Genomic DNA, 17327 nt, shown 5'->3' with positions numbered 1-17327 from the left:
GAGGGAAATTGCAGTTTTTACTTGCAATCTTATTCAAAGCTGATTATTTGAGTGATTGCACGTTTGTATAGGCCTATTTTGCATTAGTGTAAATACCTGTAAATAAGTTTTGTTTATAATAAACATGGTTTGCTGTGCCAAATATGAAGGCTAAAACAAGTAGAGCACTAGGCCTACATTTTATTCAAGTAGCCTACATCTTTTTTTTTTTTTTTTTACAGCACATTTCACAGATAAGACAGTCACAAAGTGCTTGACACTTTTGATTAGTCTAGGATTATGACGGGGAAACACACACACACACACACACACACACACAATATTTTTTACATTTAGAAGCTTATTTTTTTTACTTTTTACAGAGCATTTCACAGATAAGACAGTTATAACTATATATAATACAAGACTAATCAAAAGTGTAAAGCACCTTGTTACAAGAGTGTAAAGCACCTTGTATTATGACGTAGCGGGGAAACACACACACACACACACACACACACACACACACACACACACACACACACACACACACACACACACACACACACACACACACACACAGGCCTAACCTATATGTAAGTCAAGTAAAGGCTACGAAAGTGTCATTTCATTCTTTTTATTCAAACAATGTCAAAATAATTTAACTTTACATTTACATTTAAAAACTATACATGAACAAGAAAGAAGAAATATGTGATAGTGGTTAGGTAAGACAGTGGCACTCCGAAATTTACCAAATGGAATGCATTGGCACTTCAATCGCATAAGACTTTGGAGATGAATGCAGCATTATAGCATGGCATCAGAATATTTTCCATAGTTCCACAATAAAAATAGAAAAAGTAAACCAGTCAATGGTAGGCTTACATTTGGAGAAAAAGAAAAAACAACATAATTGTGGTCTATGAATCTGACAAATATAAATAATCTATTATTATTTGTGGGACTAATCGATCGATCAATCAATCAATCAATCAATCAATCAATCAATCAATCAATCAATCAATCAATCTCTTCCCTACTTTTTTGATTAATCTGATCAAACAGGTTGTGTTTCTGCAATTATTGAGGCATATTTACAGAGGCACATGCAACAGTCCTGAGCTGACACAATCTTAAACCATTCAATCACCCATAGCCTATCAGAAGTGGGTTTGAACATGAGTGACAAAACTGGAAACAGCTTAGAAATTGGTGATGCCAGTGGAGGGGTGAAATACTCATTGCAAGGTAAAGGTAAGAAGAATGCAAGGTAAAGTGCAGTTCAGTAAATACATCAACCACAAATCATCTCATAATACGACATATTTATATTACAAAGGATCTCACATCACTCCAGTCATGCATGCAGAGCAAATATTTCACACAACACAGTGCTCATAGTTCACAAAAAATATTTTATGATTAGATTTACTCATTAATACTTTTTTAATGTGTTAGTGATGATTGCACATTCAAATGCATGCAGTGTCATGAATTATGCTGAATGCTGCTAATTTTGGTTTGTTTGTTGTTCTGGTCACTGGCCTTTCCCAATTGACACCCATGTTAATAAAAAAACGAGTTAGTGAATACTGTTGCACAAATTGATAGAATTTTAACTAGATGTCTTGTGCCCAAGAACATTTTTTTTACCCACACCATCATGGGTAGGCTACCCTATGTCAGCATGTCAAGCCACCAACTGACTGAAATGGTTAACAACCACCTTCCTAAAACAAGATCCTTCTGTAAGCACATTTAAGAGGGGCGCCTTTATCGGTAGGTGGCCCCTCACCACTGTGGCCCCACCCCCTGACCTCTGACCCGAAATGATCTTTCGTTTCAGTGACCTTCAATGACCTTCAACTGTCCTTCAATAGCCCAGGAACCTCATCATTTTAGATCGTATACTGTAGGATGTCAGCACGACAGCTAAAGTCACTACACAGTGTACTAGGAAGCCACAACATGCTGGAAAGAACAGGGCCACTGTAACTTTAAGCCTGACAGTACAGTTAGAGAGGAGAGGAAGCATGAGGCGAGGGGGTGCATTACAGCCTGCAGTACGGCCGAATGCCACATCAGACGTCACAAAACGGTTAGAGAGAGCTTCTCAGTCCTGCGAGCCGAAGAGCTGCAGGAGGAAGCTGAAGATGTAAATGATGTCCACATAGATGTTGAGCGTGGCGAAGATGTACTCCTCTGGGCTGATGGTGTAACGCCGGTTACCCATCACCATCTGCAGGTCAAACGCAAGGAACTAGGGGTAAAATAGACAAGATAGTGGTAGTGAGCTACGGTTGCTCGATTGTGGGGGGGGCAACATTATTATCATCACAATTGAGATTACATTGCATTATAGACTTTTATCCAACGTAACGTACAAACGAGGACATTCAATAACAAGAGAACAAGATATGCAGAAGTACAGAGTACGGAGCACATGCAACATGTGCAGAGTAGAGAGGCCGAGCATGATTTATGCATTACATTTGATGGATTTTGTGAAATATTTAACTACACCCATTGTCTACAGAGAGACATATTGTATGAAAAAGATCATGTAATCTACAAACAGTTAATTATATGACATAACCGTCTCCCTTGATTTTATTTGTTGTAAAATTGTTTGGTCCCAAAGTCCTTGTCGAGTCAAAATAATATTTTGTTTTATTAAGCAGCCCTTTTGTGAGGGTTCGCTTTATGACAGACTGGTGGTTGAGAACCTGCAGACTATTTCAGAAAGAGAAGAGCTCTCACCATGGTGAACAGGATAGCTCCCAAGACCCCATAAAGAGCGTGTAGCCAGGGGACCTGAAGGATGACAGCAAAATCGCAACCGTGATTGTTTTTATTACCAAAATAAAAAAACAAAGTAGTTTTCTCAAAATGTGAAATAATGTTTTCATATTGGTCTGAAATACTCCTACGAGGCCTAAAGCACTTACTAAGCCCAAGGGCAGGACAAATGCCAGCATGAGGCCACAGATGAACACAGTGACGCTGAGAACAGCCAGCAAGCCATGGCAGGAAGTCAGGTCGATCTGTTGGGAGGAAGAACAATCCACCTTATTATCCATAGTTACAAGGTCGGTTAGTGTGGGCATGGTAAAAAGGTTGATATAGGCAACTGAAAAAACAATTACGGCAGCTCAGAGCAGCCAAGGTCTAAAATATATTTTACGCAGTATCATGTAATAACGTGAAAAGTTTCATGTTATAACACGATATTTATGTTATGACATGATAACGTCATAATTCCTCGTTATAACATGATAATTTCAAACTTCATATCCTGAAATAACGTGATCACGTTATTTCAGGATATGAAGTTTGAAATTATCATGTTATAACGAGGAATTATGACGTTATTCTGATATAAGGAACTATCACGTTATTCTGAGATGAGAAATGATCACGTTATTCATATGCAACTATCACGTTATTCAGAGATATGAAATGATCACGTTATTCTGAGATATGCATGCAACTATCATGTTATTCTGAGATATGATCACGTTATTCTGAGATATGCAACATCACGTTATTCTGAGATATGAAATGATCACGTTATTCTGAGATATGCAACTATCACGTTATTCTGAGATATTAAATTATCACGTTATTCTGAGATTCTGAGATTCTGAGATCACGTTATTCTTCGTGTTAAACATTTATCATGTCATTTCATGATATTTGGCCATTCAGCACTTCAACACTTCCCAGGTACAGTCAAAGAACATGGCTCGTCTACATGACGTAGTTCAGTTTTATTTCAAGCTTTGGTTTAAGACACGGTGACATTCTACAGTTATTGAGCACTCTAGATGGTATTGTTGTCAATATGCGCACTTTGCAGGATTTTGAAAAGCATGGGATTGTACCGAAGAATGAATCTGACCCTCTTGACGTTGCATCATTTCTCACTGATCAACTCAGTGAAGGCTGCACAGATGCAAGTTCCACCATGTGAACTGCATCCAAGCTGGATATGTTGTCACCCAAAGTAAAGTGAGACATTTGGTAAAGTTTCTGGACCCCAATGGTGTTGAAAGAAGACGAAGAAATCATTTGATGTGACGCATGTACTTGAACCGTGGGCCTAATAATATGTAACACCATGTCCACCCAGTTGATGTGAGAAATGATGCAACATCAAGAGGGTCAGATTCAAAATCCTGCAGAGAGTGCATACTGACAACAATACCATCCACAGTGCTCAACAACTGTAGAACGTCACCATGTCTTCAATCAAGCTTAAAATAGAACTGAATTAAGTCATGTAGACGAGCCATGTTCTTTGACTGAACCTGGGAAGCGCTGAAGCGCTGAATAGCCAAATATCATGAAGTAACATGATAGTTCCATATCTCAGAATAAGGTCATACTTTCTTATCTCAGAATAACATGATAGTTCCTTGTCTCGGAATAACATGATAATTTCTTATCACAAAATAACATTATAAGTATGACGTCATAACATGATAAATATCAAGTTATAACATGAAACCTTTCAGTTATTACATGATACTGAGACAAATATATATTAAACCTTGGCAGCTCTGAGCTTCCGTAAACAGTGATTGATCAGGTGGCTAAAAAATTCCTTGGCATGGTATATGAGCAGAGCAGAGCAAGAAATGCTGTTACTTTTTGCTTTTTTTAATGTGCGCTATTTGAAAAAGTCTCACCTTGGTAAAGAAGCTGAGCAGTGTTACAGAGAGGCAAACTAGAACTGTGATTCCCAGGCACAGCAGGACCGACTTGGTGTTGTAAAAGCTTTAGTAGGTAGGAGAGAAACACTCAACTTCTTAATCAACTGATTAATACAATCCTGAAGTATGAACGACTGCAATGCCATTTATTGGTGTAATTCAAATTACATGCATGCAAAACAGGCAGGAATAAAAGACTGCACAAAGACACAAGACAACAAATCTAAATCATACCTTGACAACATTCCTGTCATATATGAGAAAGACAGTGTCTGGAAAAAGGAAATTATGTTTTAAAAAACTGAAATGAACGTATTCTGCATTGACATACAATTATATATGAAAAAACTGGCAAGACTCATGTGACTGCTACATAAATAATTACTCACAAATAATGCCAGCAAGATGATATTCCAGGGAAATTTCCTCCTAAAAATAAGACAAAAGGTCAAGACATGACTGAATAAACATTTACCGATAGTTTTTAGTACAAAAACACATTGTTATGTGGATATGATAAAACAGACCTATTACATAGAGTATGTATATATGAAGATACACACCTGGGGGCAGAGCAGCAACATATTGTCAGATAGGTGACCAGGAAAACAGCACTGGTGAGGGAAAAGTGAAAAAGAGGAATTTATTCAAACATAATATTGAATATTCATTCATTCATTCATTCATTCATTCATTCATTCATTCATTCATTCATTCATTCGTTGATTCTGCTATAAAAGCTGTAAAGGTAATGTTAGAAACACAAGAGAAAGCAATAGTAGGCCTATATACGGTTTATGAGCGACTGTACTTACTAGGAGGCCCAATACCATCCAGGGTTGGCATGAACAAAGGCCTTCACCGGTTCACTGAGGGGAAAGCAGCGACATCACACATTATCGCTTGATAATTAGCCAATCTATCTCATCATGGTTATTCGATGTCTTCAGTAACACTTCACAATAACCTTCCGCGAAATGGTTAACTAATGATTAACTAATGTTGACTAATGTTAGCTAATGGTAAGGTACTATTATGTCGCCCCGGAAATTGGGTGAGTGGGGGGCATAAGCTCTGCTGCATAATCATGATTAATAATCGTGATCGTAATTTTGATCAAAATAATCGCGATTAAAAATGTTCCATAATCGTGCAGGCCTAATACCGTATGTTATTGTCAAAAGCAAATGTTTAGTAAGTGTTTCACAATTGATTTAATAATGATATATTAATGCTTATAATGGTATTATAGATGTACAACAAACCATTAACCACTAACCATTTAGCGGAAGGTTACTGTGAAGTGTAACCATGTCTTCTTCTATCTGTTAATGCACTTACCAGAAGACACACAGTGCCACAATGGCCAGGGTGACCAGCAGTTGAATCATCAAAATACTATACACCTAAAAAGGAAAGGCAGGGGTGTTGGTTACCCACAATGGATCAATCCAAATGATAATTGTTACGCTAGACACACAATGGCAACTTAATAATCTATGTTATAACATTATGCATTTATTTGAATTAATTGGTGCGTTGTTAATGAGTTGCGCTATATACCTTACGAGCAAACACCCTCCTGATGTTTCGGTCATCCCAGTTGAACTGAGTGAGCAGCTCCCCATCGTCAGTGTACGCCCCGGTGTAGCAAGGGCTAGCATCTAAATGGGAACAGTAAAAACAAGACACAAAAACATGTCACCTCTCCAGACTGGAAGACATGCAAACCAACCCCAGAGTTAGTTGGCGCCCTGGGCTTTGGTAGGCTACACATTACCTGCGGTGGCCTCCTCGTAGCTGGGGGGTTCTGGAGGTGTGGTCTCCGCTGTGGAGCCATGGTTCACCTTACTGCCCTCCAACAGCTGTCAGGACAGAGGAAACACCAAACCACATTATGAGTACAAGATGCAAGATGTTTTATTGTCATATACTTGAATTTTATCAGTAGGTAGGTTATATTACATTATTACATTACATTGCACTTAGCTGACGCTTTCATTTATTCAAACAACTATTATTTTTCAGGGTATTGGTTGCAGTCCCTGGAGCAATGTGGGCTTAGGTGCCTTGCTCAAGGGCACTTCAGCCATGGATGGAGATGTAGGGAGAGGTCAAGGGGGATTTGAACCGGCCCCTAGATTGAAAGACCAACTCTCTAACCACTAGGTCACAGCTGCCCCCAGTATATATAGGTATAGGCAGGTTCAAAAACTAAGACAGAAGAATAATATCTTGTGACATGACTCTTGTACAGGGGTGGGTGGGGAAGCTATGTCTTCAGGGTCGTTTACGGCCCCTGAGGCCGTCTTATCAGACCCCCGGCATAATGTTATGCAGTTTCACATGAAATATGTTTTGTTGTTTGTGAAAATTAGTCGACAAGAATTTTCATAGTCGACTAATCGTTTAATTTAATTCAATGCTTTCTTACTTTATTGAAACCTAAAATTGCCCAGCACGTATGAATTGGACGTTGTATCTCGGAGTGAATAAGCTACTATCATGATTTAAAGCTCATTGTGAGCTCAGGGACCTAATTTGAACGGTTTCTTTCTTTTTTCCCCAATTTCCTTGAAGATTAAAATGCAAGATTACTTTAAAAAATAATCATTCGACTAATCGACTATTCGAAAAAAAATAGTTGATTTAAATTAATCGGGAGAAAAATGATCGTTTAGGACGGCCCTACAATCAAGTTATATTTTCAGGGGACCTAGTGAAGGTGGGATCTGTTGTAAAGGTGGGAAATCCTGGTTTGTGTTCATACTAGTACAGCCCTTTGAGGACACCCCTTCTGGTAGGCCTCATGTTGACCTGGTCAATCTGGCTCTAAACTACTCTCATGTCTTGACTTCCTTCTATTTCTCACTTGCCTAAATGGAAAGATACCTGGAATATTCCAGAACAGCTGGAGGTAAAAAAAAAACCCATGACGGCAGACTATGATTAAATGTAAGTGATGCCACGTAGGAGCCAGGTGACAACATTTTCCCAGTGACGTTAAAGAGAAATCTCGCCCTCAGGTCCCTGTGTGACGTGCAGTCCCCTAGGACAGTGTTTCCCAACCAGGGGTACGTGTACCACTAGGGGTACGCGAGCACACTGAAGGGGGTACTTGGAAAATTTTAATTTTTACAAATGCATGGAGCATAGTCACATTGGAATAAAAAAAGTGATGTAAAACACGAGTTAGGGGGTACTCATGGCGCAACAAAAAGGCTCGGGGGGTACATGAGACAAAAAAGGTTGGGAAACACTGCCCTAGGATAACCCTGTCGATTCATTAATAATGGCCTAGTGTGCGTGTGCGTACGTACGTGTGTGCATGTCAGTGTGCGTCTGAATGGCGGGACATGCACAATTGATCTGGAGTGGCATAGTGTTACCACTATCACTCAAGTCGATGTACTGTAGGCTACGTGGCTTTTATTTGCCGCAGACGATAAAGGCCTTGCGTACCCCACTGGGATGATTCATAGTAGTAGCTGCCAGTAAACAGAGTGAACTCCGTCTTCCTGAGATAGACCATAATAGAACCCACACAGTACATTTTTCAATCAATTCAACACTTACATTTGATGACCAACACTGTGGGTGCTAAATTTGACTCCTTAAGTGTTGAAGTAACACAGCCACAACTATTGTGCTTTTTTTTGAAAGAGCAGTTGTGGGAAGAGCCGTTCTGCATAGTAACTCACTGCTCATTTTCACTTGTGCTGCACAGTCTGTTCTACTGTACAAGTTGATTTGTTAGTGTTCTTCGCAGAAAACAAACCATTGATGCCTCAAAGCATTAGTCTTCTGTATTTGGCAGCTAGGTGATTACTTTGTGGATGAGTAATCGACTGTGTCCACTGTCAATAGCAAGTTCAAGATGAATGGTAGGCTGCTGTCACAGTCAGAGATTCTTGTCAGTAAACAATGTGACAGCACTAAATAAACATCAACCCCTTTATCAGATCACAGATACTGAAATACGTGCTATCAGGTTGTTTATTAAAACTCAAATCAGGATACTTAGTCAAATCTAGACAGATATCAGACTGCATGTAAACATCCAAAATGTGGGCATAGGATCCTTCGGCCACAGCACTATACTGGCACAAAAAACAAATCATCTGGGCGCGACTTAAGTCTGTGAGCTAGTGCCATTTGACTGTATACAAATTGTCCCATTTGTGAGCAGAAATACACCACAGGCCAACTCAACAAACACCCCCCACCACCACAGTGAATATGTGACAGGCACATGATCACTCACAGGAGAGAGATTTCCAACCATGAGGCTAATTCCCCACACACCACATGAAAGTCTACATGCTGTTAAGGAAATGCCAGCCTGACACAAGAGTAAGGACTGAATGCGCACTTACCTTTCCTTGGGTCATGGTGGGTTTGTTTTGTCTGGGAGTCTTTATCCTCTATTGAATACTGATGCACTGTCTCTCCTCACCAAGAATGGTTGGCACCCAGAATATGTTTCTGTTTCCTTTAGCCTGAGTTACTGTATATATTTCATGGCTGGATGTACAACCTCTTTGAACGCATTTGAAGGCAATAGTCCCTGTATGTTTAGGTCAGGTGAAGTCCTCTATGCTGCGTGCAGGCGACTGAACCTCACTCAATGCTGCCCTCTCTTTTTCATACATAGAGATTCCCCCCTCCCTCGCCCTAAACGGTACATTCTAGCAACTTCCAGGTGAAGCAAGCAAATCGAGGCGCGCTCGGGATGTACCACTTTTGCCTGAACAGAGGGGTGTTGGCTTATTTTTTAAATTATTTATCATGTAATGTCTGTAATCCAGTGACGCACCACACAGTGGACAGAGATATGGCATTACTGCAGGAGGATCGAGGTCGGACGAATTGGCATGAGTTTGTGGAAGAATACACTGTGAATTTTATCACACTTCTATTCAAGCTATTCAAAACGTCAAAAATTATTTCTGTTGCAGACAATTTCCACTTAAACAACTAACTATTTTTGACATGGTCCTTAAAAAGACAAAATAAAAAAACTGTGTTCATTCTGCTTTGTTTCGACAGAATATTTGACAGAAAAGCTATTTACAGTGCCCTCCATAATTATTGGCACCCCTGGTTGAGATGTGTTTTTTAGCTTCCAATTATTTTATTTTTTTTCTAAATAATATGGGACCTTAATGGAAAAAAAAGAGAAAAATCCAACCTTCAATACAAGTGCATTTATTCAGTGGGGAAAAAATCCCACATAAAGAAATAATTATTTGACATCAAATAATGTGTGTCACAATTATTAGCACCTGGTGTTAATATTTTGTACAACCCCCTTTTGCCAACAAAACAGCACCTAATCTTCTCCTATAATGTTTCACAAGATGGGAAAAGACAGAAAGAGGGATCTTCAGCCATTCCTCTTTGCAGAATCTCTCTAAATCATCCAGAGACCTGGGTCCTCTCCTCTGTCCCCCCCTCTTCAGCTCACCCCACAGGTTCTCAATGGGGTTGAGGTCAGGGGACTGAGATGGCCATGGGAGGAGCTTGATTTTGTGTCTGGTGAACCATTTCTGTGCAGATTTGGCCATATGTTTAGGGTCATTGTCTTGCTGAAAGACCCAGTGACGACCCAGCTTCAGCTTTCGGGCAGAGGGCAACAGATTTTGATTTAAAATGTCCTGGTATTTCAAAGCATTCATGATGCCATGCACCCTAACAAGGTTCCCAGGGCCTTTGGAAGCGAAACAGCCCCACAGCATCACTGACCCACCCCCATACTTCACAGTGGGTATGAGGTGCTTTTCAGCATGCGCATCTTTCGTGGTACGCCAGACCCACTTAGAGTGTTTATTGCCAAAAAGCTCAATCTTGGTCTCATCTGACCAAAGCACACGGTCCCAGTTGAAGCCCCAATACCGCTTGGCGAACTCCAGACGCTTGCGTTTATGATTGTGAGTGTGGAAAGGTTTTCTCCGTGCATGCCTCCCAAACAGCTTGTTGGCGTGTAGACAGCGCCTGATGGTTGATTTGGAGACTTTGTGACCCCAGGATGCTACCATTTGGTGTAATTCTGTAACAGTGAGCTTTGGAGATCTTTTGATTTCTCTTACCATCCTCCTCACTGTGCGTGGTGGCAAAATAAACTTGGGTCCTCGTCCAGGCTTGTTTACCACTGTTCCAGTTGTTTTGAACTTCTTAATTATTCCTCTCACAGTGGATATGGGCAGCTGCAGTTGAATGGCAATCTTCTTGTAGCCTCTGCCTGACCTGTGAAGGTCGACGCACATCTGCCTCACTTGTATGCTGTGTTCCTTTGTCTTTCCCATGTTTAAAAGTGGATAAGAGAAATGGCCTCGGTGTCACGTCATATTTATACCCCAGGGAAACAGGAAGTCATGAATTACTAATTAAATGTTCCTACATACTCTGGTAAACTTTGTAAACTACTGTAGAAATGACAGAAATGCTTCAATTATATTTATTTCCTGGGAATTGTTAAGGGTGCCAATAATTGTGGAACAGGTGATTTAATGAAAAATAATTATTTTTTAGTCAGGGATTTTTTTATTTTCTTACAATTCATTTGAGTTGAAGGCTACATTTTCCTACAATTTTCAGTGTGACAGTATTCTTCTGCAATAAACACTGAATTTATTTTAAGGCTTTTAACACATCTCAACCAGGGGTGCCAATAATTATGGAGGGCACTGTACTTGTATATTCAACATAACAAATTGTAATTAAGTCCCATTACAGCAAAGGAAGCCTGTTCAGTAGATACGTTATTGATCCCGAAAAAACGTCAGCTAAGGACCACAGAAGCACAGAGAATATATAGTGTATTTGCCTCTCTAACCATGGGGAGTCAATCTTTTTCTTCTGGTTCAACACAAACAAATAGGCCTAGACAGCAACCGGATCCAACAGCCACTTAAATGCCTGTTGTCTTTAATGTGTTGTATCACATATAAAGATATTGAGCTTATGAAAACGGCTTTGTGTATAGAACCGTCTTCTTCCACAAAGTTATCCATTGATGCAACATTCAAGTGTTGGCAATGTTTATATGTCCACTGAGGAGTTGAAGAGATGGCGCAGCTCAGCTGAGTGTAATGTGCAACATCACCAGCAGATGGCAACAAATTATACACTGCAGCTTTAGGCGACTAACAGCGTGCCTATGTCTGATGGGTGTGTACCTGTCTTTTATTTTCTTACTCAGTCTTGCTATTTAATGTTACTATTTTGTATACCTTGATATGGACCTTGCATTTTGTGTCTGATGTAAATGAAGAACTGAATTGGCTGTGCAAGGGGAGTTTAGTTTAGAGGATTAGTTTTAGGTCAGGTAGAGATGTGATCCATGGACCATGACATGTCTACTTCCCTGCTGCCTGCATGCTAAAACATTTCTGTAATCACTCTGGCACTTACTGATATGCCTGAGTCACTATTCTGATCTGACATTTGTTAATCCCTTCATAGATATTCTTGAGGCTCTCTATTTCTGAAATAACATTGTGTAACATATCCATCATGTCTAATTAATTACAACAATATGTTGTGTTGTGTATTGGTTATTGAGAAGAAGGGGAGCCCTTCTTTATGTCAAAAAAGTGATCAATGATCTGTGTCATCATTATATCACAACAAATACTGCAGCAGAAGGAGGTCGATTTCAAATGGCAGAGGTGAGAAGACATGACAGACCAAGTTCTGGAGGGGTCACGACCAATGTAATCTCCATCTCTGTATATTAAGATTTAATCACGTCAAACAAACTAGGCAAGTCTGACAAAGGTGTGACCTTTTCAAGCAAACATTTTTTTATTCTTTTTGGAAAAATGGCCAAGTAATACGCAATTTCAAGGGATCTGAAAGATAATGACCATCATCATCAAAATAATGAACAGCAATAATAACAGTAAAACATTAAAATATTACCCGTTTAAATGTATCGATGGCAGAAAGTTTTCAGTCTCAGAAAGAGTTTGATGGAAAGGGCAGATAACTCCAGCTGTTTTCCCCATTTAACTAGGCCTCCAGGTGAATGAGTGGCCTCAAGTGCCTTTAAATCGCAAGAAAAGATGGACTGCACTCAAAGTATGTCCCCTATCTCATGAAAAAGTACCATTGAGACTTATGCTACTTCCCTCTCAATTCAGGAATGCTACTTGTTCAGTTTTTTTTCTTTCCTTTGAGATCTGTTTGTGGCAGTAGCCCTCACATGCAGTAACATATCCTATCTGCCACTGAACGGTAAACGCTTCATTTAACTAAAACAAAAAAAACAACAATTTGTGAAACAAATCATGTGTAAATGGTAAAACTAATGATTTCTTGATGGTCTCTTTGACTATTATTCTAAGGTACTGTAGATAAAAAGCTGCCAGATCCCCATTGCAATCAGAAATGATTATGCAAAAGCCTTATCTTGGAAAAGCATATACTATGCTGAAAATAAATTACCTTGAAACGATTAGCCTATGCATTAGTGTGTTACGTGGTCCAGCCATTGCATACATGTTGTGTATTACTTCTACACATCCAGCAATTGTCTGACTTGTCAAGGTCATCTTATGTGTTTGCCTGTACAAATGGCAAACAAACCATTAATCTTATTTTAGCATATAGGGGAACAAAAAAAACAGAAAAACAAATCTTCAATATCTCGTTGGCAAACAAAGCACAACACGCAAAGTGAAAAACAAAATCAGTAACAGAGTAACACCACTGTTCAGTAGTCCATGTCCTTGGTCCTGGTAATCTGCTTCCCAGCAGACAGTGTACAGTGTCTATCCGTCTTATCCATTCTACTGTATGGACACACAGCACGGTTTGATGGATTTGAAGGCTTTTCATCTGCCGATTTTGCAACCAGAAGACCCCTTTTTCCAGTTGGAACTGCCAGTCAGACGATTTATGGCATTTCTGATTAGCTCAATTGCAAATAGGAAATCCTTTGTTCTTGGAAAAATACTTAAAATCAGTTTAACTGAATAGAGTGGAAGTGTGGCATCCATTCCAACATCAGTCATTGGTTCCTTTTATTGAATCTTTATTCAGATCTCGCCCTCTCCCCGAGTGCCCTCCAGTCTGAGCTCGGCGTCGTTCCTGCCTATTGTGAAGAGGCTCACCACGGCCAGCAGCGCCGCCAGCATCATGCCCGCGCACCCGGCGAACATGTGCCTGGTGCCCCCGCCCGCCTCCCCTGCCCCGGTGCCCGACACCTCCCCGTGCAGCGCCAGCAGCCCTAGGCAGGCCAGCAGGTGCAGGGGCAGCCTGAACCAGGCCAGCACCCACGTACGCAGCTCCACCGGCACCACACGACCCTGCAACACAGAGGCAGAGGCAAAGACAAGGGTGAGACGAGGTTTGGTGTACACCCGTCTCCAAAAGAGTTGTCGCCTATCCATCTGTTTGGAATAACAGCTAATAACCTGACTTTCAATGAATCACCTGGCTTCAGAAGTCACTCATATGAAAGCTACAACCCTCCAGAATGAAAATGTCAATCTTTCTTTGGTGCATGAAATTTATTTTTGTACATACATTTTCATTCGGGAGGGTTGTAGCTTTCATATGAGTGACTTCTGAAGCCAAGTGATTAATTGAAAGTCAGGTTATTAGCTGTTATTCCAAACAGATGGATAGGCGACAACTCTTTTGGAGGCGGGTGCTTATATGCAGAGGCATATCAGTGTGCTGCTTCATTATCAGCAGGTGAAAGAAGAATAAAAGCATTTCAAACTCAACTACATCATAACAGCAATACGGCTAGTCTGAAGTAGCAGATTAAGACATGATCATTACCATTTTGGTGAAAACAATCTTATTATAGGGGCTCTGCATATACGTAAGTGTTCGGTTATGATCATGCGAACCTGAATAAATGCATACAAGTAAAGTCGAGAACTTTGAGAACTTTCACCTGTAGGAAGCTGACGGCGGGGAAGTAGAGGCCGCAGGCGAGCTCCAGCAGCAGGAAGGCCAGCAGGGACTCTCTGGGCCGCGGCTGGCCCGGCGCCGTGGAGAAGGTGAGCATGAAGAAGGAGAAGAAGGCCATGAGCACGGCCAGGCACAGCAGGTGCGCCGGCTGCAGGCGGTAGCGCGCCGACGTGGCCAGCTGGAAGAGGATGGAGCCCGCCAGGCTGGCCGCCATCAGGCAGGAGAAGACGATGCCCAGCGGGGGGCCGTGCGGGTCCAGCACCGGCGTCCACAGGAACACGAAGATGTACAGCACGCTCTCGAACAGGGCCTGCACGCCGCCCAGGAGGAGCACGCGCCGGTCCGACAGCAGGCAGCGCAGGCCCTCCAGGACGCCGCGCCAGAACCGGGCCCGGGCCGACAGCCGCCCGACTGTGGAGGAGGAGGAGGACCCAGAGCCACTGTGGCCGCCACCCAGCAGGGGCCCGTTCCTGTCTCTACCCCCCTCACCTCCAGCGCCCTCCAGCTTCTCCTCCTGGCCCCAGTCGGTCAGCACCACCCAGCCACAACCCGCCAGGGCCGGGATGGCGAGCAGGAAGGGGGCCACGGGTCCCAGGCCCAGCCACTCGGCAAACAGGTTGGCCACCAGGCCGGCGCCAACGGCCAGGCCGTGGTTCCAGTTGGCCGCCTTGCCGAAGGTGACGGGGATCCACTCCTTCGGGAAGTCGTGCACCTCCACGTGCCGGTGCACGTACCAGGACTCGAAGGTGGTGGTGAGCAGCGAGGTGGACAGGCCCCCCAGCACGCGACCCAGGATGAGCACGAAGTAGTCCCGAGAGAGCTTGGTGATGCAGCAGGCCGAGTAGGCCAGGCAGAAGATCAGGCAGGTGCGCCTGCGCCCAAGAGCCTGTGGTAGCCAGCCGGCCACCGGGGCGAACAGCACACAGGAGGCCAGGCCGCACACGTACAATATGGCTATTTGGGATTCCAGAAAGTTGTAGTGGCGGTAGAGTTTGTACAGGTATGGTCCGTGCAGCCAGTCGGCCCAGAGAGCGAGGAGGTAGCCGCGGAGGAAGAGCGCCTGGAAGCGGCAGAAGGCAGGGTTGGCGACGGTGGTGGCGGATGCTTGCTGCGGTGACAACCGACGAGACGCAACCTCCAGGCCGATACAAAGGCCAGCCAGCACCACAAGCGCCAAATAAGCGGTCACAAACATCTTGTGTTGTTTAGAAGTCGGTCATGCAGGGAGAAATGTCTTTAGGGCACCTGTCAGTTGTTCTCTCTGTAAAGTGCCTCATTGTTTTCGTCGTGGTCGACAGCTGTCCATTGGAAGCTGTGGAGGAATAAGAGACATTTTGCCTCAAACGTTAGTGACACGCTATCTCTGTCAATGAACTTGCATGACCTTTATGACCTGCGAAAACCTTGTTCATGCGAACACATAGCGAACACGATAATGGAATGATTAGAGCGGTAAATGTACATAACTTTACATCGTGTTTCTTAATGTTGATTTCTGCGTGGGTAAGCGACTTTTAAAAGACACACGCTCCATACAACACACCAATGTAACTAGGGATGTAAGACAACGTTATCTACATTTATATTGAATGTTACAGCCCTAGGCTACGTATTGTATGAATAGCCTGTTTCTTCTTGACACTTCCTGAGTTGTTCAAGTGAGAAAATGGTCTTACCGTCAAAGTCATCACCTCAACCATTATTACGGTGAGATGACAAGATATTGCACAGTAAATTCCTGATGCATAAACCAGCGACCAACACAAAAACAATAAAGTTATCTCTCACATCTGATGAATCTCATGCATCCGGAAAGTCTTCGGTAACTTCCTGTAAAAGCCGGACATGCGTGATGACGTTAGTGCAACGTTGGCTACGCAAATAAAACATTACCAATTTGCTAAGGCAATTCATCACTCATTTGGCCTCTATTTTCACATTCCATCTCTCATCATCACCGAGATAGCTGCACAATGAAATACTGCATAATACCAGAAGAAAAAAATAAATAAACAAAGCATCAGACAAATGCATGTGCAGTACTCCCTCGTCCCACCACAGGGTGGCGCTTTTGGCTTCATTTTCACAGGCTTGCTTCTTGACTGTCAAGTCACATGCACATGCCACGAACATTCCTTGGTGTGTCTTGCCTATGTTGAACTTTAATCCACACACATTATATGAGTCATTGCTATATGTGAGGCTTTCACTGAAGTATCTGGTCCTTCCAAAAAATTGTCTTGGAAAATATTGCAAATGTTTCCTTTTCTCTCTTCTAGTTAAGCGTTTATAGGCCTATTTCATACGGGCATCTGTCAGCACCCTTTTGCCATCTGCACTGCCCTTGCTTACTCATAGGGCTCAACATCTAATTATATTGCAATTGGCCGACTATGCTGTAGCAGAAGGGGTGTTGCATGTGACAGAGAGTAGCCTATGTGTTTATGACAGTGTTTGTGTGTGACTGTATATTGTAGGCCTACTTGATCATGTCCTTATGTTTGTCCTTGTGTACTTATATTGTGTTCTGAGCTGTATGTTTTTGTCTTCATGTTGGCTATAACACCTAGTTATGATGGTGGTGAAAACAAATTTCTCCTTTGGGGACAGTAATCTATCTATCTTGCAGCTTCAAATGAGTTGCATTACTGCGGTGAAGAGGGCAACCTGAGCTTTGGATGGGGCACCCACCACCCCTATTAA

At 42.1% G+C, this 17327-nt stretch overlaps 2 protein-coding genes across 2 annotated transcripts; both read right to left on the bottom strand.

Moving 5' to 3' along the window:
• Positions 1-610: 610 nt before the first annotated feature.
• On the bottom strand, positions 611-9294 carry LOC134457599 (protein lifeguard 2-like). The gene is made up of 12 exons (XM_063209603.1): positions 9074-9294; positions 6478-6562; positions 6261-6361; positions 6039-6103; positions 5513-5566; positions 5261-5311; positions 5087-5126; positions 4932-4969; positions 4674-4761; positions 2931-3026; positions 2743-2796; positions 611-2242 (listed from the first exon to the last, which is right to left on the bottom strand). Exons 1-12 carry the CDS (start codon positions 9086-9088, stop codon positions 2096-2098), a joined length of 834 nt encoding a protein of 277 aa, XP_063065673.1. The 5' UTR covers positions 9089-9294; the 3' UTR covers positions 611-2095.
• Positions 9295-12479: 3185 nt separating this feature from the next.
• On the bottom strand, positions 12480-16484 carry mfsd5 (major facilitator superfamily domain containing 5). Its single transcript, XM_063209602.1, has 3 exons — positions 16301-16484; positions 14608-15936; positions 12480-14008 (listed from the first exon to the last, which is right to left on the bottom strand). The coding sequence occupies exons 2-3, from the start codon at positions 15817-15819 to the stop codon at positions 13739-13741; spliced, it is 1482 nt and encodes a 493-aa protein (XP_063065672.1). The 5' UTR covers positions 15820-15936; positions 16301-16484; the 3' UTR covers positions 12480-13738.
• Between the last annotated feature and the right edge of the window lie 843 nt (positions 16485-17327).

Source organism: Engraulis encrasicolus, chromosome 10 (genome assembly GCF_034702125.1).
Source record: "Engraulis encrasicolus isolate BLACKSEA-1 chromosome 10, IST_EnEncr_1.0, whole genome shotgun sequence".
NCBI classification, from domain to species: Eukaryota; Metazoa; Chordata; class Actinopteri; order Clupeiformes; family Engraulidae; genus Engraulis; species Engraulis encrasicolus.
The sequence above is the reverse complement of the archived record's forward strand: the minus strand, read 5'-3'. Positions and strand labels throughout refer to the sequence as shown.